Source organism: Botrytis sinoallii (assembly GCF_014898435.1).
Source record: "Botrytis sinoallii strain Bc 23 chromosome Unknown BSIN_032, whole genome shotgun sequence".
Lineage (NCBI taxonomy): Eukaryota > Fungi > Ascomycota > Leotiomycetes > Helotiales > Sclerotiniaceae > Botrytis > Botrytis sinoallii.
The window spans coordinates 506024-528826 of record NW_024066059.1 but is presented as its reverse complement, the minus strand read 5'-3'; the positions used below and the strand labels follow the sequence as shown (position 1 = coordinate 528826).

General features: G+C 42.3%; 6 protein-coding genes across 6 annotated transcripts; 3 read left to right on the top strand and 3 right to left on the bottom strand.

Annotated features, from left to right (window-relative positions):
- Positions 1 to 1497: 1497 nt before the first annotated feature.
- On the bottom strand, positions 1498 to 3114 carry EAF02_011508 (uncharacterized protein; the record flags this gene model as incomplete). Its single annotated transcript, XM_038907555.1, has 2 exons — positions 1498 to 2268; positions 2521 to 3114. 2 exons carry the CDS (start codon positions 3112 to 3114, stop codon positions 1498 to 1500), a joined length of 1365 nt encoding a protein of 454 aa, XP_038752777.1.
- A 795-nt stretch (positions 3115 to 3909) lies between these two features.
- Positions 3910 to 7390, bottom strand: EAF02_011507 (uncharacterized protein; the record flags this gene model as incomplete). Its single annotated transcript, XM_038907554.1, has 2 exons — positions 3910 to 6182; positions 6278 to 7390. The coding sequence occupies 2 exons, from the start codon at positions 7388 to 7390 to the stop codon at positions 4440 to 4442; spliced, it is 2856 nt and encodes a 951-aa protein (XP_038752776.1). The 3' UTR covers positions 3910 to 4439.
- A 4613-nt stretch (positions 7391 to 12003) lies between these two features.
- Positions 12004 to 12305, top strand: EAF02_011506 (uncharacterized protein; the record flags this gene model as incomplete). Its single annotated transcript, XM_038907553.1, has 2 exons — positions 12004 to 12074; positions 12143 to 12305. 2 exons carry the CDS (start codon positions 12004 to 12006, stop codon positions 12303 to 12305), a joined length of 234 nt encoding a protein of 77 aa, XP_038752775.1.
- Positions 12306 to 14660: 2355 nt separating this feature from the next.
- On the top strand, positions 14661 to 17117 carry EAF02_011505 (uncharacterized protein; the record flags this gene model as incomplete). The annotated part of the gene is made up of 1 exon (XM_038907552.1): positions 14661 to 17117. The coding sequence occupies one exon, from the start codon at positions 14661 to 14663 to the stop codon at positions 17115 to 17117; it is 2457 nt and encodes an 818-aa protein (XP_038752774.1).
- Positions 17118 to 18741: 1624 nt separating this feature from the next.
- On the bottom strand, positions 18742 to 19825 carry EAF02_011504 (uncharacterized protein; the record flags this gene model as incomplete). The annotated part of the gene is made up of 3 exons (XM_038907551.1): positions 18742 to 19391; positions 19454 to 19611; positions 19716 to 19825. 3 exons carry the CDS (start codon positions 19823 to 19825, stop codon positions 18742 to 18744), a joined length of 918 nt encoding a protein of 305 aa, XP_038752773.1.
- Positions 19826 to 20370: 545 nt separating this feature from the next.
- On the top strand, positions 20371 to 22373 carry EAF02_011503 (uncharacterized protein; the record flags this gene model as incomplete). Its single annotated transcript, XM_038907550.1, has 5 exons — positions 20371 to 20483; positions 20537 to 20577; positions 20759 to 21789; positions 21842 to 22038; positions 22091 to 22373. 5 exons carry the CDS (start codon positions 20371 to 20373, stop codon positions 22371 to 22373), a joined length of 1665 nt encoding a protein of 554 aa, XP_038752772.1.
- Positions 22374 to 22803: the final 430 nt, after the last annotated feature.

The window sequence follows — 22803 nt, the reverse complement described above, 5'->3', positions numbered from 1 at the left end:
ACTCTCACATATATAGCAGGACAGGACAGGACAGAAAGGGCTTAGTGTCACCCCGTGACACCTACCCTGATTTCATTCCGCTCTCGTACACCCAAGTTTTCCCCAGTTAAAAGAATTCTTTTATATAAATAAAACAAATATATTTAATATGAAAATACTTTTTATTAAATACAAGCCTGCCCACTTGATTCACATTAAGATATTCAAAACCGAAAAGAATCTATCCCAACTATTACAATTACCCCTACTAACTTTGAATATAACAACAACAAAAATAAAAATCTAAGTGAAATGATCAATAGCCGATATTTTGAAAATCACTTGAAAAATGTAGATGCTTCTTGTAATACTTTTCAATTAACCATTATACACTTAGCATTTCGAAGTGTTTTATATAAAAACAATAAAGAAAATGGTAATATTGATAATAAGGAGAAAGATTATTAATTATATTTTGTATTTAAGTTATTTATTTAAAGTAAGTTCGAGACAAACTTTTCAAAAGGGGAGGAAAGTGTCACAATATACACATGATCGCGTCTGATCGGGCTAATGCGGTATTAAGCTCAAAGCCAATCATATATATAGCTTGTAGCATGCTCCCTTTAGTTCTGTAGCTTTTAATTCTAAGGTTGATCTCTAAACGCTCGTTGGGTTCGTCACAATTCCTATACAAATTTGAAAATCGATATTTTGAACCTTTAGCTCTCAGTTCAGAATAGTCCTAAATATCTAAGAATTTCAGAATAAGCTTAAAACGATCTAAATTATCTATATATAAATTTTCATTAAATTATATTATATATTGATAGAGATATTAATAGGCCTAAAAAGTGATTTTTGATGCGAAAGGGTGGCCCAAAACAGGGGTGGCCCGAAAGTAGGGTGCCCGACTTACATGGTGTTTAGTCATAGAGATGAAACTTGGGCGATTTTTTGATGAGGAGGGGAGTGGAGGTGGAGATGGAGATGGGGGGAAGCGAGGGGGCAGGAGGGCGGAGGGAGTAATAGAGAGAAGGGGGTGGTGATGGGCAGATAGGGGTATATATGTGGATATACATATATATACATAATAATAAGGCCAATACTTAGATATGCGCTTGGGTTCCAGAAAGTAAAGTCAAGTTCTGATTTTCGTATATCGATTGCTACACTACATTGTCTCATCATATTCTTGACCATCTATGAATCTCCCCCTTCAAAGACTTGATGTGTATTATGTATATATGTTTACTTGCGAAGTCAGTACTACTATCTAACTCATTTATCGTTTCTCATATCATAGAGACCACCTCGTACATATTATTTATAGAAGATATCTATATGTAGATAAGTAATGTGATATGATATTAGAAGCTGTGATTATTATTATTAGTATGACTATATTATTGCACATACATACTATCATTGCATACTAGGGATGTGAAATGAATGTATGGGTAACTTTTGGAGTTATATTGGATTTGTTTAGTATAGAATAATGTCGTCAACTCTCCTCTACAGGTTTGTTTCTTCAATACCAATCTCCGTATTTCCATCGGAGCTTTTACCTCCTCTACCACCACCTCTACCACCCCTCCCTTCCTTTCCCCTTCCTCTTCCTCCACCCCTTCCACCTCTACCTCTACCACCACCACCACCTCTCCCACCCTTTCCCATCGGCGCCTTCCTATTCCTCAATCCCTCCTCCAAATCCGCCACTTTCACCCCATCCACCCACAACAAACCCCCCTCCCTCCTCCCCTCAACCCTCTTCCAAAACCTCGTTCCCACCACCCCTTCTTTATCCCCCTCCGTCAAAACCACCCCATTCTCACTAACCCACCACTTCATCTGCGGTTCCTCCACCAAACACCTCTTCACATCCACATATATCAACACCTCCGCATCTCCCCTCATCCCACTCACCACCCCCCCATCTTCCGGAACCCCCGTCCCAAAATGTACATGATTCCTCCCCATCTTCTTCAATCCTCCACTGTTGACAATCTCGTCGTAAAAAGCAAAATAAGTCCCATGCACACATGTTTCCGGTACATTCCCCGCTTCGAGCGTGATGGGGACCAGTAGCGCCGCGGAATCAATGGCGATGGAATGTCCCTGATTAGCACGGATCATCCAATGTTCTGGACTTTCGGAAGAAGGAGAAGGCGGTTCTGGAAGGGATGGATTGGGTTTCATGGAGAAACGCTGCTTGGCGTTATCGGTGACGGCGGTGCGGATATCGGCAAAGGTAGGTTTGAGAGATTTGAGACGAGGCCATTGCATCTGTGACATTTGTGAGCTTCTGGGTTCATGGAGATTATATGTGATGAGTTATGTTATGTTGATGGAAATTGAGAATTTCCACGTGATTTTTCTTCTCCTTCTTCTCTTCCTCCATCTCCTCATCATATCTTCCCATTCTCCCCTCCAACTCTCCCTACCAACCCCTTCCACCACCACCACCACCACAAAAAAACACAAAAAAACAGAAGACCAAGAACCAAAAAAAAAGAAGAAAAGAAAAAAAAAACTCACCACCAAATCCAACCTAGCAAACCCCTCCCCATCCAACCTCACCCCCTCACTCTCCGCCGCATGTCTCAACAACTTCGACAACGCCTTACTAACAAGCATTTCTCTATTTTTTTCATTTCCCCCAGTACCATTACCACCAGCAGCAGCACCTCTTCCCTTTCCCTTTCCCATCCCCCCTCTCCCACCCTTTCCACCCTTTCCACCCCTCGCATCCCCCCCTCCTCCCATCTCCATCTCCATCTCCACCGCCTCTCCCTCTCCCGCCCCATCCCTCACACTTACATTCTCCATTTTCCCAAGAAGCCTCTCTTCTCTTTCTCTTTCCCTTTCCCTTTCCCTTTTCCTCCACAAATGCGTATACAACCCCACAATCCCACGATTACAATCACACACCCCAAGTTCCAGTCCAAATCCAAGTCCAAAATCAAGACCAAAATCAAGATCAAAATCAAGATCACAAGATGTACTTCTCATCCGATTCTGCAACCCACTCCGTAACCCACTCTTCCGCCCGTCGCAGTACTTAAATCTCAATCGCTCTTTCCCAAATGCCAAATTCCGTGCTATTGTGATGCGCGGAAAGTTTTTGTACATTAATGATTTGTAGAGGGTGAGTAAAGTAAAGTAAAGGAAAGGATTGGTGAAAAGGTCGTATGCACGAGTATGGATCTAGGTATTTGATTTAGTGGGGTAAGGTTAGATTTATGTAGATAGATGGGAAGAAAGAAAAAAAAAAGAAAGATTCGCTTATCAATAATAGATAGGCTATTTGTAGGAGAAAAAACAGGCGGCATTCGACCATTTATAAAATATTCTTTACAATTCAATTATTTCCCTTCAATATTACATGAAATAAAAATTTCGAAATATAATCTGAACAATAAAAAGCTGATACTTCTTTTGATTTCCTTGAATTTATATAAATCATTTATAAATTATTTTTTATTCAATTAAGTTAAAGGATTTCAATGAAAATTTGAATTGTCAAATTTCGCCTGTTTTTTCTTTTATGAATAGATAGGTATTTCTATATAAGCAAAAAACAGGTGGGAATTGATTACTATTCAAAAGAACTTCAATAACTAAAATCTCTTCTCAATATCATATTAAATAATAAAAACACTCAATATCAATACAAAAAAGACTCAAATTTTCATTTGCTTTTTTCAAATTTCAATATTTAATTTAAAATGAATTTAAAATCTATTAAAAAAAGATCTTTGAAAGGGTGTTCAATTTCCGCCGCTTTTTCGGTTATGTAGAGGTAGGATTCTCTCTCACCATCACATTCACCATCACATTCACCATCACCATAAAAAAAGAAAAGCAATACTACAATACTACAATACTACAATACCACCATCATATCATTCATGCCTTTACGCAAAAAAAAAAAAAACTCTACATTTATTTATCGCTAGTGAATAAAAATATAATACATTCATAGGTAAATAGACACCTATCACCTATCTATCACCTTCAATCCCAGACTCCTACCAATCCACCTGGATCCATCTCCTTATATGCCAAAGCGGAATTCCAATCGAATAGCCATATCCAGCAACAATTCAAAGTGATTGATTGTATAAACACATAAAGCAAGCAACCAAAAAATTCCCAAGCTTGGGCTGAAAAAACCGCACGCCCAAGACAAGCAGCAATATGTACCTAGAGAGTATGCCCCTCAACCCTCTCGCTGATATGTAATCTCGCTGATATGTAATCCTCAAACCCCTCTAATCGTGCCATCGTATGTACCCAGGGTATCTTGAAAAAAAAAGTTTCTCTCCCTATGGTGATAAAATCAAAAATAATGTAACGAAATCCTCCCCCCTAATAATCCTGTTCGCAAAAGCGTCGAAAAGAAACCCCCCAAGAACTCCAAATCTTCTTTGTACAAATGAGACCATAAATGAAATTTATTGATAAGCACCATGTTGCGAAGGACCCAATGGTTCCCTACTTCTCATCAGGCTACCAGCTCTGCTTCTAGCGGCGAAAGTCAAAGGGGCAGATACCTTTCTCTGCCCACGTTCTTCTGCCAATCTTCCTGAAAGGCTTGTAGTATCTCTCTCTGGAGTTCGCTCAAGATATCTTCGGCCACTGCCACCCGTGCTTGAGTTTATAATAATTTCCCTTTCTGGTGTTCGTTCATAATATCTTCTGCTGGGGGTCGATTGGGTGAGTAAAGAAGATTGTGGCACCCGGTTAGAACTGAGGGCTATAGTATGAGATCTTCGGAGTGCTAATGATGACGAGATTGCGCCAGATCTAGGATCGTCGTCGGGTAGGGGATGACGTGATAGTTCGTCTCGTGGAATCTCCCCCCTGCGTCCAAGTTCTGTCTTCGCCCTTGAAGGTGCCCTAAATCGGGCCTCGACGGATTCCTGAGGATCTTCGGTTTCAGCGCGTCGATTACGAAGTAATAAAGATGTGCGACGTCCTGCAGCTAAACTTTGTGGTGTTGTATTCTCAGGTGGTGGATATCTCAAGGTTGGTAAGGCAGTCGTTGCGAGAAGGCTGCTTCGTCGGGCTTCAAGACGACTATAAGATCGTGGGCTTGCTTTTAACCTTGCTACGTCACCAGAAGGAGGTAGCCTTGGACTGACCGGCTCGATACTCTGTCGAACTTCAGTATCTTGAACATGACTATTTTGTCGGATCTGTGTCAGTGTAGTGTCGGGATCGTTTGATCTTCTTTCCGACAATGAAAGACAAAGCTCCGTTAAGCTGCGACACAAACTGTCTGCTTTGCGACGAACTTGTCGATCAGAAATGTTAGGTTGCGCTCCACCAATGACTGATTGGGAACTCGATATAGGCCCAGGTTGACCAGAAGTTCCCATCATGGCAGATATTGCCAAGGCATCATTTGCTGAAGCCTCCAAAGACTTGTAAATTTCGGGATCCAATAACGGCTTGGAATTCATCAATGCAGACCGTAGGAGAGGATGGTTTTCGGCTTTAGACATATCAACAGCAGGGGCTTCAGTAGGTGATATGCTATTGCCTCGTCCACGTTTAGGTGATGTTGACATGGTAGTTTCCGTTGTGGTCGCAGTAGGCGGACGCTCGTGGGTGGCTCGCGAGACTGCTGCACCAGATGTGGTAGGTAATTTCCCCGTCAGTTCCAATCTATGTATGCGCGATTTTAGATCATCCAATTCGTCCCAGACGGTTGAAGGTGCAGTGGTGGACACGGTCGATGCAGTGCCTTCTGTTACACGCTGTGTTTCATGTTGATCGCTGATCTCCATCGGTTGCGCAACAAGTGGAGAAGAATGATAAGCAGTGGTTCGGGGAACAGAATACGAATTGGACAGGTTTGATTGTCGGTATGCAGTGATTGTTCGGTCCTGTATAGATGGTCGTCGTCCAGCATATGGCTGTGGCTCGGAATCGGCTTCTCGGTTATTCGTTCGTGGAGTTGTAGGGGTCGACAGCGATGTGGCTGCAAATGATCGCTTCTTTTGCTCGTTCGAAGTCGAGATCGCTGAAGGAGGCCCTCTCCTTGCGAACGAATGATCCCCTGAATCTCGCAGTAAACTTTCTGCATCCTCTGCGTAACGAATTGTAGGTTGTGTTTCTTGCTCAGGTTCACGACGAAGATACGAAGCACGAAAGTTGGGAGCAGGGAGAGACTGGCGCATGCCGATGCGAGACTATTGATGAGTTAGATATCTTAAGCCAATGATGGTAACCATTCCGATGCAAGTTGGAATCACACAAAGATAGGAAAAGATAAGAATATAATTACCTTTTTAGAATCTAATCTACTCAAGGCTGGAAGGTTCCTCTGGCGGTTCAAATCGTCTTCCTCTTGCGCAACCTGTAAGAATAAATCCGCTTCATCGGAGTTTCGTTCATCTGGTGAATCTCTCCGAGGATTCCGCCCCTCTAAACTCCTCATATGCGGATTCCCCTCAGCTAGATCTGGTTCCATGCTTTTATTGATTGTCACACCCCTTGGCGGTAAGGTTACAGGTCGTGATGGTTTATTCTCCAATGATAATTGAGGTGCATAGGAAGTTGAAGGAGAGGGAGATTGGTCCAAATGAGATTGATCCGCAATCCAATTTGTTGTTTGTGAGATGTATGATGCGCCTTGGGATAACATGGTCGGAGTAGTTTCTTTTGCGACTTCAGCCGTTATTCCATTCTTTCCATTGGCGTGCGTGAGCAGATTCCTTGCTTTTTTTTCAGAGGTGCCGATCCTTGAAGAGATTTCGTGTTGAAGTTTGGTGGAAGTATTAATCGTGGCTGAAGGTTTGTTTGGCGTTGGCGTGGGATAGGATAATGTTCGACGCGATGATGCTGATTTAGGTGAAGCTGCTCTAACCGGACTGCCAGTGAATGAACTCAATATTCGGGTACGAAATGGTTCTTTCTTATTATTATTCTGGTTTGTTGGACTAAAGGGGGTCGCAATAGTCGAATGGTTTCCCGTGAATTTTAAATCAAAACTAGAAGATTTAAGTTTCAGATTTAGATGACTATTATTATTGTTGCTGTTTTTGTTGCTTAGCTGCTCAGCACCACCAGCTGCCGGATTCATGTTGGAATTGGGAGTGGAAGTGGAAGTGGAATTGATATTGATATTGGAATTGGGATTGGTAGCAAAAGTAGAAGTAGAAGTAGAAGTAGAAGTATTTCCAACCGCCGCCAGACTGGAGTCTGCTGAAGGTTGTGATAATGTTGAACGGTGATATGGCTTGGTTTTAGATGCGGTAGGTATGTGTGTGACTATCTCGGGCGCATCATGTACTCTTGGGAGTTTGGAGGAGTTATGAACGACTCTATGGGAATGAAATGACAGAGGTCTTGGTTTTGACTTTGTGGTAGTAGTTGGTGACTGAGGGACTTGTGACATCTTGAATAAAAATAGGTCAACATATCAAGTCCAAGCGAAAAAAAAAGATAGGTAGGTAGGTATGGAGAGAGGAGAGGGGAGAGCGAGCCCAAAAGGAATAAAAAATGGAGGTACGGAGAATGTGTGTTTGTGTGTGTGAATGTGAGTGTGAATGTCACTGTCAATGTCAATATTAATGTTAATGTTAATGTCAATGTTAAAATGTGAAAGAGAAAAAGGAAAAAAAACCAAGCAAATAACCAGGTAAGGTAGAATGATGTGAGAGAAATGTCTACCTAGGTTCACACTTGCCAGGTTCCGTCGTCCAAAGAGATCTGAGCACCACTGGGTAAAGGGTAAAATGGGAGGGTAGCCAGTAGGTATGCTCGCTCCGATGCGAAAAGTAGCTGCATCAATTGATCCATACCCACAGCATCAACATTTAATAATGAGAGGGAGAGCTGTGCCCCATAATGGAAAAGTAAATATGAGAATTGTATTGGATAGATGAGAATAATTGGAGAATTGATAACGGATTCATGTATCCTGTGAGATTGCTTTTATTACTTGACAATTGTGTATATATATCTGGGTATGGATACTTTGTACATATGTACATACATAGGAACATACATATATATATACATATATATACACACACACACACACACACACACACACACGCATATAAAATTCATCCCACCAATCCCTCATGAAGAGAATAAAGACAATACGAGCAGAGAGAATACACAACGAGAACATCTCCATCTATTTAAAGGAGAAATTCGGCTGTGTGATTGGTTTCCTCTCTCAAATTCTGTAACGGTAACTACGACTTACTTGTCTACTTAGATACTTGGTGTACCTTTGTATCATATCATGAGTTTATCTATGGATTCCTGTTCTTCCATCACATTTCTCACGTTTCCTCTCGGGATTTCATCATGTTTCAATCAATAATCAATCAGGTATACTATTTATTTTACTTGACTCCATCTTATCACTCATCCATCGAGTGGGAGCTTTTGGCGGTGCTGCATCGCATAAATGGCCCTGTCAAAATGCAATCAACCGTAATTTCCATCTCAGCACTCGCATTAGGGCTTCCAGAACCCTTGACATCCTTTTCGTAGCGACTTTTGCGCAATCATTTTTATTATGATTACAAAGGATAGGTAGATCTCTCTCTCCTTTCGTCTTTTCCTCATGGATGAGCATTTATTAACGTTCAAGCTTCTTCCTAGAAATGGGTAGACCTACCCCAGGACATGCCCCTATATTTGGTCGTCAAACGTGGTTCTTATCTGAAGTCATATTAAGATACTAGCAATGACGACTCCCTTGGTAAGTGGAGCATAATATTAGTCTTCATGCAGATGCAGATGCAGCAGAGGGTGTACAATTGGAAATGTTCTCACACATTCGACACCTTCTACTGTCTCTTGATTCGAAGAAGATCGAGCCTCTCACGCTCTTGCTTTGGGAAGCTTGACTCTCTCTTTCCACCTGACGCATGTAACTAGCAAATTACTTATCCACCATGACCTCTCACCTGCATAGATTGTGCTCTACGCGAGAAACGTGCATATTGATGGGTCGCTATGTTTGATGTGGTGAGGGGAACTTTTCAACATGGGAAATGCAGAAGGTGGTCATTCTGAGATGATGAATAAGGATCGCATCAAATCACATCAAATCACATCAAATCACATCGTATCGTATCGTGTCGTATCTGACGGACTGAAGGGATTAGATAACGTATCTCGATTGTCCAAAACCTGATGACCACGATTTTCGGAAGCAGGTTTGAGAGCACATGTTATTTGGATCTTCACATTGGCTAAGACAATAATATGGTGAGGGGAAGCACGACAAATCGACAAGTCGCCACTCGCATGGAGCAGGTGTGAACCCTCAGGGCCTAGCTCGGGCCGTGGCCACTGTCAAGCGGAGAAATAATTTGTATCATCCTGTACCATCATTCAGCTCCTGTACCTGTGCTGGTGCTCGCAGTCCACTTTCAAAAATAGCTTTTCATTATTGTTGTGACTCTCGGCAGGTAGGTAGGTAGGTGCTAGGAAACGCGAACGTGTAACAGCTTGTATCTTGTGTACGAGATGTATAATTGTACAAAGTAGATGTCATGGTTCGAGACCAGTAGAGACCAGTAGTTCTATAACCCTACTCGCAGCCGTGGTTCTGCAAGGCCTCGGGTGTCAAGGAAAAGTTGTAGTATCGTACAGCCTCAACTGCAAGTCAGATCCTTTGAATGGTTGAATGGCTGACAAGCTGGTCTTGGATACCAATGGTCAAGAAATGACTGCCGAAGATCGGAGGAATTTTTGAACCAACCGGTTGATATAGATTGTGTTGGATACCTATTCTAGGTAATCATATAAAGTTTCGTCCCGTATTGTAGAGAGCCTCTCAACCTTAAGATCGGCCAAACGCATTCTTCATGCAGTTCAAAGAGTTGAGCCGGTGTTCAATGGATTGATTGACCTGGACTGGAAAGACATAATGATATGAAAGATGTACGAAGCACTATGTTTACTTGGTGTCCGTTCCTAACTTCTTATGTATATTTGATGAGTGGACAATGATCCGTTTGACTATCCAATGAATTATCCAAACTTTATTTAGAATCTCTCATTAAAAAGTGTCGGGGATACCTGAAAATTTCTCAAATTGTTGCAGCGGTTGTGGGCCGTAATATGATGTACTGCATGTACATTCAGGGGCAAGGACCCATTGATGTCCCAGAACCACGAGGGCAAAATGAGGATTGACCCAAAGAGGCGACCTGGATGCGGAGGGCGTAATTTGGTCTGGCCAAATGGGTATTGAATCTCGTCTCGCAAATGGAACGGGTGTCTAAGGACCATCAGATATATGCTTTTCTCACCAGTCTTCAGGTTTCGCGTGAAATCGATCGTTTGCAGTTTGCAGTTCGCAGTTCCCATTCCCAGTTCCTAATTCCCCCCAATAGATAGCTACTAGCTACCTAGCTAGATGTTCGTCCCAACTTCGGCTTAGTCCAGTATTGACTTGTGTTTAAGGCAATTCGAGTTGGGGATAGTAAGTACGTAGATCGCGGCTGAGTCTCTTTCTCTGTAACAAAATAATGTGAGACTTCTTAGACTTCTTGGACTGCATCGAACCCCAGGATGCGAATTGAGTTTTCCCGTTTGTCCATGATGAAATATAAGACCGAGGTTTTAAAAAAAACGTTTGACTACCTAGTACCTACGTTTGCATGTTACGCACAAAACATGGTTGGTCTATTTACATAACAAGCTGCCACACAAGTCTTCTTCAGGGTCGTCCTTGAACATAATCGAAATTTATTTCATTAGCATAACGGTGAAGATTCTCCACCTTCTTCCACTTTCTTTTTCTGTGGCCATGTCTATATTTACCTTGCCCTTTGAATTTCGACTTCGTAGTCCCCTGAAGAAGACGAAGAAGACCTTTCTATGAACAAAGCTTCGATAGTTGGGAAAAAGGATGAGATGAACTCGGGGATGAAAGTCTGTCTGTACTCTGTGATTTTGGGGTTGCTGTCTCAATATTCATGCCTCGCTCGGATCGATAGCGAAAGTATATCATGAAGCAGATATACTTTTGAGCGGTTCGATCGACTTCAATACCGGACTAGTCTTATGTACTCGTCGATGTTCTTGCTCAAGCGTCTCGTGTTCCTTGAGATGGCCTTCCAAGCATCAATTCTACACGGTAGCTATCCCGTGCTACCACAGTTCTATGGAATTTTGTTCGTACTCGCAGTCTCGTCGTCCCGTAGTTTCGCAACTCGTTACCAACCGTTGTAATGAAATTTCCTATGTGGGGTGTTTTGAAATGCAATGACCTGGATCATGCTTTGGTATGAGATGAATATGGGATAGCATGGCCCAAAATCAATTTCATCCCCCGCAATGCTGGGAGGCGACAAATTGGACATGACCCAGAAATAGGATTCGGGAGCGAGAGGAGAAACCCTGACCTTTTCTTCTTTCCGTCATGAATCTTCGGTCTCTTCACTGTTCTTGGACGTGGACTTGGACGTGGACTTGGACTTGGACTTGGACTTGGACTTGGAGATGATGGAGATACAGGACAAGGACAATCAATTAATGTACGTACAAGTCAAGTAGTCAAGGAGCAGGTGCACTGTTTCGACTGTGTATACCTCCAGCTACCCGAGGAAGATTAAATTACCCCAGCCACACTGAGCCTCAACAGCCTCAACGATCCAGAATCTCTCTCTCTCTCTCTCTCTCTCTCTTTTTGAATCCCTCCTTGCCTTGTCTTCATGATCAGACGGAGAGAGCGAGGATTGATCAATCTATCATGTCAGGTTATGCGACAGTAATGTGAGCTCGGAAGAGGGGAAGGGAGGTGATATGACCTAGTAGAGCATCAAAGCAAATGCAATTGACCCTTGATAATCCATGAGAAAGCATGATGATCCGTGATTATCCTTGACAACTCTTCCGTGATCCATCATTTCTACTTTGGCAAGCGTAATTTTTCTTATTTTTTTCTTTCTTTTTTCTTTCTTTCGCTTTCTTCTCATTCTCATCAATTCTATTGGCGTGGCATCGGATATTCATAGTTTGTTTCATATCTTCATCATGGATGTTTGGGACCAATTAAAACTGGAGAGACAAAAAGTGGTTAAATCTATTTTGGCAACGCGTGGGAAGTAAGTGCTGGGTAAGTACTGGGTAAGTACTGGCTCGACTGGGTAGGTATGCAGTGTGAAATCCTGAGGCAATCGAATCAGGATTCCACTTGGACTGACTTGACCCATTTGCCTGGACTGGCTCGACTGGACAACAAGCCATGGAGGCATGGAGCCATGGAGCCCATGAAGGAAAGTGATGAAGCGGGTTCCAGCTGGTTTTTTCTATACACCGAATTGTCAATGTTATAGCTTCCATTTGCGTTGGGGTTTTTCTCTCTCTCTCTAAGCCTCTTTCTCTCTCTCGTTCTCTCTCTCGTTCTCTCTCTCTGTCTGTCTGTCTGTCTCTGTGACTGATTTTTCTCTAAGTTTATGTTTCTCTCACCCAACCCTTTCTTCTCTTATACCCATTAACTGTGTTCTTACACGCCCTGCCCCAAAATTCCACACTTTTATATCATCTCATTCGACCAGTATATCTTCTTCTCTACCTTTTCTCTTTCTTTCTCTCTCTCTCTCTTTCTCCCTCTCTACTTTTCATCATTTTAACAGTATGATTTTCATTGTCTGACATCATTCTTCTCCGCTTCTCATCTTTTTATATCTTTCCTTTTGATTTTTTTTCGAGACTCGATCGAATTCTCTTTGCGACCGAAAAGCCGCGGCCATTCCTTTGTTCTCGAATCTCGACCGACACCCAAAACACGCACACATAGACAGATAGGTACCCAGCTACCTAGCTACCACCAGCTTGCAGGCCTGTTCAATCCATCATCCGATCAATCAATCAATCCGTGGAGGCGCAAACAATACATTCGGCGCATCAGAGTTCAAAGAGGACGACTTCGATTTCGCTTTAGTCGAAATTGACATTAACATTGACATTGACGTTGAACTTGTGCGGGATTCTCAACATCAGATATTCGATTTGATATTACTGTCGAAAGGTTGAGCATCGATTCATAACAACGCATCTTCACCAGGCGCAAAAAGAAAAGGAAACTTCCCATCTCGAGGATAAGAAAACAAATCGATTACTCTCATCTCGAGCTTGGAACGATTCTATTCCTACAGTTCCTCAACTTCCCCTTCAGGTACCCCAGACGAGATACCAGCCCTATTTGAGATACCCCACGGAAATCAACAAATACACTTTGTTCCTTTCACCTGTTCTTGATCAGATCAATTAATTCTTATCTCTCTGCCATCTGTCCATCCGTTTATCTATTCTTCCTATCCACGAGTAATTTGGGAGCGTAAGGGAAGTTTCTACAATTTCTTGATACGATATATTCCACAGGTATTTCTGTACTCACTCACTCATCCACCCACCTGCTCAACTTGATTCGATCAATAAAAGAAGATATACCCTGCAAAGGATATATATATATCTGCAATTTACATTATCTTCAAAGTTACACACTTTACAACGCCCATCTCATCTCATCTCATCAAATCAAATCAAATCAAATCAAATCAATCCAATCTCGAATTTATCCTTCATTCATCCTCGACGGCTTTCGTGCAGACGGAAGGCTTGGCTTGGGTACACCCGCCTTTATTACAAAGTACCCTCCTCTCTTATAATAGTTGCAGGCAATAGAGAGAGAAAACTCACGCACACATACATATACATATACACACATACATACATACACACACACACACACACATACACACACACACACACACACATACATACATACATACATACATACATATAGTAAGGGATCTTTTTTACTTGGGCTTTGGCTTTGTATTACTTTATTATTTTATTGGCTTACATTTACCCGCCCTGTCTATTTTTAACCCCCCTGCATTTCACTTTCTTACCCTTATTCGCTGAGAACGGTGCGCTGACTTATTAGTTTTCAAACCTACCTACCTTTACTATACCTAGTAGCATTCTAGTGCTCAGCAACCCTGTCCACTACCACCACCACCACCACCACCAACATTGTCGAGACATCCTCGTTTCTCGAAACTCTCAATCCTTCAATCTTGTTTCCCCCCCCCCCCCAAAAAGGTTCAATTTGGAAAGTTTGACATTTTTCCAACAATAACATTATATCCTGTTATAATCGGTCGTTCATAATTTGACCCGGTCATACATTGAAACCTACCTGTCCTATTATTCTTTCAGGTACACACACACGCACATACACGCAACTTCGAATAATAATAACTGCGGCGTCTCGCGTGCAATACCCAGGTAAGGCGAAGATTAGGTTACCCCTCGAGGCAATTATTACTTTGTTCTCAAACTCATCTCTTACGACCCTTCGCTGTATGCATTCCAATCACTTTGCCTGAACCATCACTTCTTGCGCCATTTCATATTCAATCGCAAAATAAAAGATCAAGGCGCATTCGACGTTGGTTATTGTTGTCGACCCTTTCCTGGAAGTTTGTCATTCAATTGGGAACCCGTTTCAAGGGCTTCATAACTTCAAGTGAGTGAGTGAATTCCATAACCTTCTTTTTGTTTAATTCTTCTAAGCTGGCTTCCTTTTCTCATTGTTGCCTCCATTGGTTCTAGTCTCATTATTACACAAACAACAAAAGAATCTCGTTTGTATTTATTATTGTGCTCTTTGACAAGCGATGATGGCTGGTCCAACAAGCATTGCAATTGCTAACAATGCAACTTTGAAAAGGTCTTTTACGGCGATTGCACCTTCACCACCCTCGCCCGACTTGAGTGGACTATCTAAAACATATTGGGGTATACAATTAGTCCGGAGCACACACGAATCATTGGCGCAGGCTCCAGTAGTCAAACGTCGCAATCTTTCTGAGAGACGGAAGATGCCATCAGCAGCTGGTCCCCGAATGTACGAGAATCATATACCTTCATTCATGTCAGTGTATGGTATGGATTCGAACATAATGGATGGTTCATCGTTAGACGGCACTCACACCAAACTATCGGCTAGTCCGTATAACAATCAACAATTACATCAAACCTCAGAAGTCAAGGCCGATAGCAACTTACTTCAGATACATTCCCATCAACATCGGGAAAGTACTTCAACACAAGCATCCGATTCGACGGACTCTTCACCCACCACGACAGTATCTACGGTAGATTCATCTTCACTTTCAGATCCATCACCAAGTTCTTCACCTGAATCGCCAATCACACTCGTCCCATTATCTTCATTCACTGGGTCTTCGTTTGGTCTAGATTCTTTTCAAAATTTAAAGATGGGCGAAGTAGACACAAGGCCGCCGCCAATAACTATTGAACGACCTATGACCTCACCTTCGCCAAGGAAGAAGAATCCCAAAAGTCTGGCTCTCAATCTTCGACCAAGCATTGATGAATTCACCTCGGAACCGGCTTCCCCTTCGTTTATCAAACCGCCACCACTGAAGGCTAGGAAAAAGCCAAGTATATTAAGTTTAAATACTGGAACCGCCAACCTCACTTTGGAGCCTATGGGACAAGGAACATCGTCAATGTTGCAACGAAGAGGTCTGAAACATTCTGTCTCGTCGCCGCAAATGCTTTCAATGACAACACCAGGCTTTGGTCCTAGTGGTGGAATGACATTGGGTGACCCTTCTAGAGGATTTGGAGGTTCGAGGTTAAAAGAATCTGGTGCCCCGAGAGATACATTCACCATTAATGAAGATGATGCACCCTCACCAACAGGAGTTCAGATGGCAACTCGAGCACCAGGGATGTCTATTGGCGGTGATTCATTTGACAGGCCACCCACTGGCGAGGATTGCAAGTCTCCATCATATCCCGACGGTCCAATCCTCATGCATGAACCAACCATTCATCTATACTCAGAGCCTAAGATGGAGGAAGCTGCAGAATTTGATGTTGTGATCAATGTCGCGAGGGAAGTTAAAAATCCATTCGAGGCAAAATTGGAGGAAATGGAGAAGGAGAAAGAAGAGAAGCAGAAGAGAGTTAGCTATATGACTGCCGCGTCCAGGCACAACTCTGTGGATCCATATGCCGAGATACCCGGTACAGCTGGAACCATTTCCTCTTTTCAAACTGCTTACGAGACTCAACCGGCTGGTTCCGAATCGAGTTCTGCGGAGTCATCTCCATCTACACCACGACCCAACACCTCGGAAATGAGGATTCCCGAGTATATCCATATTCCTTGGGACCATAACACAGATGTGCAAGATGAATTGTGGGATTTGTGCCAAACTATAGAATCAAGAGCCAAGGAGGGCAAAAGGGTTCTGGTGCATTGCCAGCAAGGTGCCAGCCGATCGGCAACCTTAATCATTGCATATGGAATGTACATCAACCAGGATTTATCAGCAAACGAAGCGTACAACTTGGCACAATCGAAGTCACGTTGGGTCAATCCTAACATGTCTCTTCTCTTCTCTTTGAACGACTTCAAAAAGGTTATCGAGAGAAAGAAGTTGGAGAAACAGGCAGCTCAAAATAAAGACACAGTCATCAGGAATAAAAGTCTGACTCGACACAGACAATCGCTCTCTGCTAATGATCTCGATACCGCATCTTCCCCGGGCCGTAACAGAGCAAACTCGTCTCATGTTTCGCCGCCTAGAGATCCGGTTGTCAGAGAGTCTTTGGTCACGAAGATCGCCTCAATCAAGGAGTCCGAGATCAAAGAAGAGACAAATTCTATTTGTAATTCGGCAATTGATCGTCTGGGCCGTTTTGACTTCGGATTCGGTGACATTCCACGCATCGAACCTTTCACCAAATTCGAAGATAGTCCCAGAGTCGATCGATTACCATCACAAGAAGACAAATGGCAGCTTGATACGATGTCTCCTCGACCACAGGATGATGACATGCAATCTGATATAATGTCGCCGCGTATAACTGAGATGACCCGCAATCCCCTCGAACACGCTTTCTCACGTGGTATTCCACAAGAATCGTCCTCTAGTGGAACACCCAGCCTCTTCTCTCCACGTGGATTCGATTTTCAGCGAACAACATTCTTCCCTTCAACTGTTGCAATTCATCCAAACCTCCCTCCCGCACAAGATCCTAGGAGTCCACCTATAACAGGAGAAGCTACTATTACACGATCTATCGACGATTTTCTTTGAGCATTTGCAGAGCACATAGAATCCACCCTACTAAAGAATATCACCATAATGTCTTTGACCGATGTTTTATCTATACCAAATTTCGCAAGCATTATAAGCACACATTTAGTTGTATGCCAAATTTTGGATTATCATTCGGCGTTTCTTATTTTTCTTTCGTTTCTCATTTCTCAAATTTATAAGCAATACGCCGGGTTTTTTTTATTCATGATGGACGAAGATGGAAGGGTGTTTGCATAAGTTCGTGGCGTTGGATACGTAGGCAGGTCATCGTTACCGCCTCGCTGTAAGATTTTAATGAATTGTCCCTTTGTTCTCAAAGGGAGTTGGGGGATGGTATGGAAGAGATGGAGTGGAAGGATAGGGTACTCACTTAGTTGAGACTTGGAACAATGAAGGAAATATGATGAGGCGAATAAATCAAGGGGGGAAACCTTCCTTTTGTATCAATTGCCTGACGCTGTGGGGTGGATGGCTACGAATAAAATTATATACCCAAGAGAGATATTTACTGGCTATATATTCTTTACTTTTATTGTGCATTATTGTTTATTCTATTGGCGGTTCTTTTGAGTATAAACACTATTGGTCTAAAGCTTGCACAATGTCCCCCCCCTCTGTCATATGTATAAATACAGAATGGAGCTGGGATGTGGATACAAGTGGGTTCCAAGGTTTACTTTGTAAGATTAATGAGAGAGCGTCAAGGGTTAATGGTTGCACTGTTGTATAGAGATGAAGAGATTTTGAATTAGAATGATGTGATGAGTGGTGTTTTATATATATAATGAGAATGGAGATGGAGATGGAGATGGTTGATTATATTGAGTTTTTTGATATAATATGATATGGTATGTATGGTATAATATAATGTGTATGGAATAAAGAAAGAGGAGAAAAGAAAAGAGGAGATAGGAGATGGGAGATGAGAGATGGGAGAAGATGTTGTTTGTATTTTTATGGTGTGTTTGTTAGTGTTAAGTTAGTATTTATGTTAGGGATTGAGAGTGAGATTGAGAGTGAGATTGAGATTGAGATTGAGATTGAGATTGAGATTGAGTTGAGATTGAGATTGAGATTGATGGAATGGGATATGATATAATATGATGGAACAGAATGGGATAGATTTTGTATTTAAAGAGCTGTGTTAATGTTTGTATGTTTATTGATTGAAGGATTGAAGAATTGAAGGATTGGAGGGTGGAAGTGTAGAGAAGCTGAATGATGTTCTTGATGGCTGGATTTTGATTTTGATCATTTGATAGCTTTTGGATGCGAAGTTGTGGGTTGCGGGTAGGAGGGAGAGATAGCATGTAAGTGGTGATGCTGATGAGAGAGGTGAGGGAGTGCAGTGAAAACAAATAACATTGGATGGAAGGAATTGGTGGGCAGGGTAAGAAAGGGGAAGAGAATAGACAAGAAGGAACATGAAAAGAAGAGCAAGTGAAAACGAATTGAGATTTCGAAACTTGTATTCTACCCGAACAAGTTCGTACTAGGTAGGTAGTATCCCACAACATAACATGACATATATTCCAAATCTATCCTAGGAAATTCGTTAAGATGGTCGTCCCAGTATTCCATCCCACTCCATCCTGTTACAATCCATGATTCAACAGCATACTTAACCATTCTTAAATACCAGAACGACACTATACTGATCATTCGCATTCGAACCCGAGTCCTCATGCTGAGGTTGGGGCTCCTCCTCACTCCTCCTCTCCTCTCCCTGCTGAGCTGCAATACCTGCTTCCCTCGATCTTTCAAACGCCTTCAAGAACATAAAAACTTCTTTTGCGCAGGCTTCTTTAGCTCTATTCCTGCCGTAGATGTTTGTGAGTTTTCCTACAGGGCCGTCGATTCGGGGATCAGATCCAAAATCTGCATAGATTTCGTAAAGTGAGGTGCCTTCTGACATGCGCGTGAGTCTATATGCCGGAGGGTTGAAACCAAGGGCGATGCAGAGTCTGGGGACGAGACTGGGATACGGTGTTGGAGAGGTGCTTCTCTCGCGAGCATCTGGAATTGGTGCTGCAATTGGTGTCTTGGGAAATCTGACGTCGCCAGTAGAAGGCATGAGGTTCTGTGATATAAGCCAATCGACGGCGAGTTTGGAGATGAATTTTTTGGCATCTTTTTTGTTGCTGAAGGATGCTAAGGTGGTGATGGGCTCGGTCTTTTGTTGGATGGTTACGGAACAGCGGAATCGCTGTTCGGAGACCTGATGCTCTGTATACTCTGGTAGTGGGTTGATGGCATTGGCTTGATGGTACTCTGGAAATTGTTAGTATCGATGTATAGATGAAGAAGTCTCGTGATCGTGAAAGAGGACTTACCCAGTAGTTTTCCGACCCAGTTTATGCTGCCCATTTCTTGCAACGCTTGCTCTTCAAGTAGGATACCACTGACATCTGGCACATTCCTAGGTCTGCTGGCGGCTGGTAAGCCAGTACGAGATCTTGTGGGTTGTGCGTTGAGATTATCTTGGTCAATCCTAAAAGCCTCGTCATTAAAACTCACAAATAACATCATACAACAGCACCAAAAGATTGCGGTGATAATGTTATGAGACTTGACTGTATCCAATCCAGAACTTACCGAGCTTGCAATTCATCCTGCTCTTTTTCAAAATCACTCAGACTCTGAAATCGGGCTCCAGAGCCTGCTATTCCCACGACGCTTGCTTGAGTACCCGCTAGATTATTCATACGAGCTTGGATGTTGGGAAAAGAGCCGTATACGTTTGTGAAAGAACTCAACATTGCAAAGGAGCTTTGTACCTATCTTAGAAACAAAAGTTGATGGTTTGTGATGAACTTTTTTGGGGAGTGGGTGAGGCTGGAGGTAGAAGATTGGAGAAGGACAATATTTGGGATTCGATGCATCTACAAGGGTGTGTGACTTCATGCGGGGTTATGAGAAACCCATATCCAATGATTTAGACTTGGTTGGATAGAATGTATATTGACTGGTTGTAGAAGATGATGAGTGTAACATTATCATATTGCATCAAGCACAGCCCAAGGCTTTCATTGAAAGGATTCGAAGATGGATATCGTCTGAAGATGTCAATGGGGAGATTGCCTACTTAGGTAGGTATTTACAACCCCTTTATCCCGAACTTAAGCCGAGATAGCCATGGCCCATCTGAATCAGTACTACCAACAATCACCAAGATATGAGATCCTTCAAAACAACAACCTCACATCAACGATAATTGTGTTAATTGGTATCTGCATCGTATTGATTGAAGATGGATCTCCAAACTATCATGAGCTCCTTTACTGCTCAGGACAAAGATCAAGAAGTTAGACCATCTTCAAGTGGAAGTTGGGCGTGTAAGGCGGTGGACGAATTCGATGCTTTGTGAATAAATCTTAGCCCTTATACTACAAGGAAATATACTGACAGTTGATTAGATCAATAGAATATAAGCCCAAGCCGATTGAAAAGTATCCAGGTTAGTTATCCATCCATTCATGGGCTTATCTAGAGCTTCCCCAGAGGAAGGGGGTGTGATCCTCGTGGGACAGCTGCCAAGTGTGATGATTGGTTCAACACGAATCATTCAACAATTCGACTCGAATCATGGCTTTCCTATTATGAATAAACCCAAGACCTGTACTGACAAGTTATATCAGCAAAACTTCATGCAGGGAATGTCAGAAAGCACCTTGATGTCGGTGAAGGTCTCATCTATCTTCCCGGTCTACCAAGTTTCAATTATGAAGACTCTGATATGCCACCTGCTTTCCGACAACGTCGTTACTTCTATTATATTACGGGAGTAAATCTCCCTGATTGTATCGTCACTTACAACATCCATCGCGATCAACTATGGCTTTGGATTCCACCACCAAATTCCGGCTCATCCGTCATTTATAATGGAGCTCGTCCAACAATCAAAGAGATAATGGCCAAGTATGATTTTGACCATGTCGAAACATTGACTCATCTTGATTCATATCTCACTTGGTATGCACATACCGAACCTGGAAAGATTCATATTTTACATGATTATCAAGCGCCAAAAAATATCGAATTTAAGATTACTCGCAAAAATGGATGTCATTCTATCATCAGCGAATCTCCATTCGATAGCTCCAGGTTAGAGGAGGCTATGAATACAGCTAGAGCTATTAAGACTCCGTATGAGCTTAGGATGATCCGGAAGGCAAGTGCAATCACAGCACAAGGACATATCAATGTTCTCCGTGGTCTTCGTCATTTGTCTAATGAGGCAGAAATTGAAGCCATTTTTACAGCAACATGCATTGCCAAACAGGCGAAAACTCAAGCATATGGAGTAATTGCTGGTTCTGGAGAAAATGCAAGTACTCTTCACTATATGGCCAACAATGAACCTCTAAAAGACAGGCAACTTCTGTGTTTTGATGCGGGATGTGAATGGGATTGCTACGCATCTGATGTGACTCGAACAGTTCCAATCTCTGGAGAGTATACTGAGGAAGCTCAAGCTATTTATGACATTGTGGCTAAGATGCAAGATGAGTGTATCGAATTGCTGAAGCCAGGTGCTAATTATCGAGATATTCATATCCATGCTCACAAAGTTGCGCTCAAAGGTCTCATGGATTTGGGACTTGTGGAAGGTGGAACATTTGATGAACTTTTCATGGCCGGTGTTTCGGTAGCATTTTTCCCTCATGGTGTAAGCACTTATTTACTCCATTCATAATATCCCAATCTGACTGATTATTTAGTTGGGTCATTACGTTGGTCTGGAAGTTCATGATGTCGGACCTGGTGGAAGTCGCATCACAAATCGTCTGTATGGTTTCAGCAAAAGACCCGCCGATTGGACTGATGCCTACTTCCAAATTCTTTCCAACACTGGAGTCACTTCAGATGGTGGATCGATCCTTGAAAAGGATATGGTAGTCACAGTTGAGCCTGGAATGTAAGTTTATCCTAGACTGCTTGATTTTCTTCTCTGACGATGCATCTCCAAGCTATTTCTCCCGATACGCCCTTGAAGAAGTTTATCTCAAATCTCCCAAATATGCAAAATACATCAACAAAGATCTCCTACAGAAATACTATCCAGTTGGAGGTGTACGCATTGAAGACGATCTTTTGATAACAGAAGATGGATACGAGAATTTGACTACCGCTCCGAAAGGTGAAGAAGCATTAAAAATCATAAACGAAGGAAAAGAACAGGAAGAGGAAGAGAGACAAGCGAACAAGAAAGCTACAGAGTCTAGAAAGCAAAAGAAAACTTGGTTTTGGTAGATATTGAGTGGTTGAAGAATAGTAGAGGTGTAGAGGTGTAGAGGTGTAGAGGTGTATATTAGGCGTTGCGTTACACATTTTTCCTTCATCTTGGGCTTCTGAAGGATGCTACGGACTTTTCTTCTTCTTTCATTGAATTTTCAGCTTGGATACGACTCAATTCAACCTGTGGTCTATCGATCAAATACAACTTTTACTTTGGAATATGCCTATGGAGTATTGAACGTATACATTTGTATGCTTTCTGTGGTTTTTACTTGAGATATGTCGGAAGTCATACCTTTTATACAATGTCTGCAAAAAAGAAGATAAGCGACCTTGTTAGTAGATATAAATTACATATCCACGGAAAGATGATAGTCTGAACCATAGGTCAACATGTACTTGGCAATCGATCACGACTCACCTGTCTGACTTGCAACATGCATGT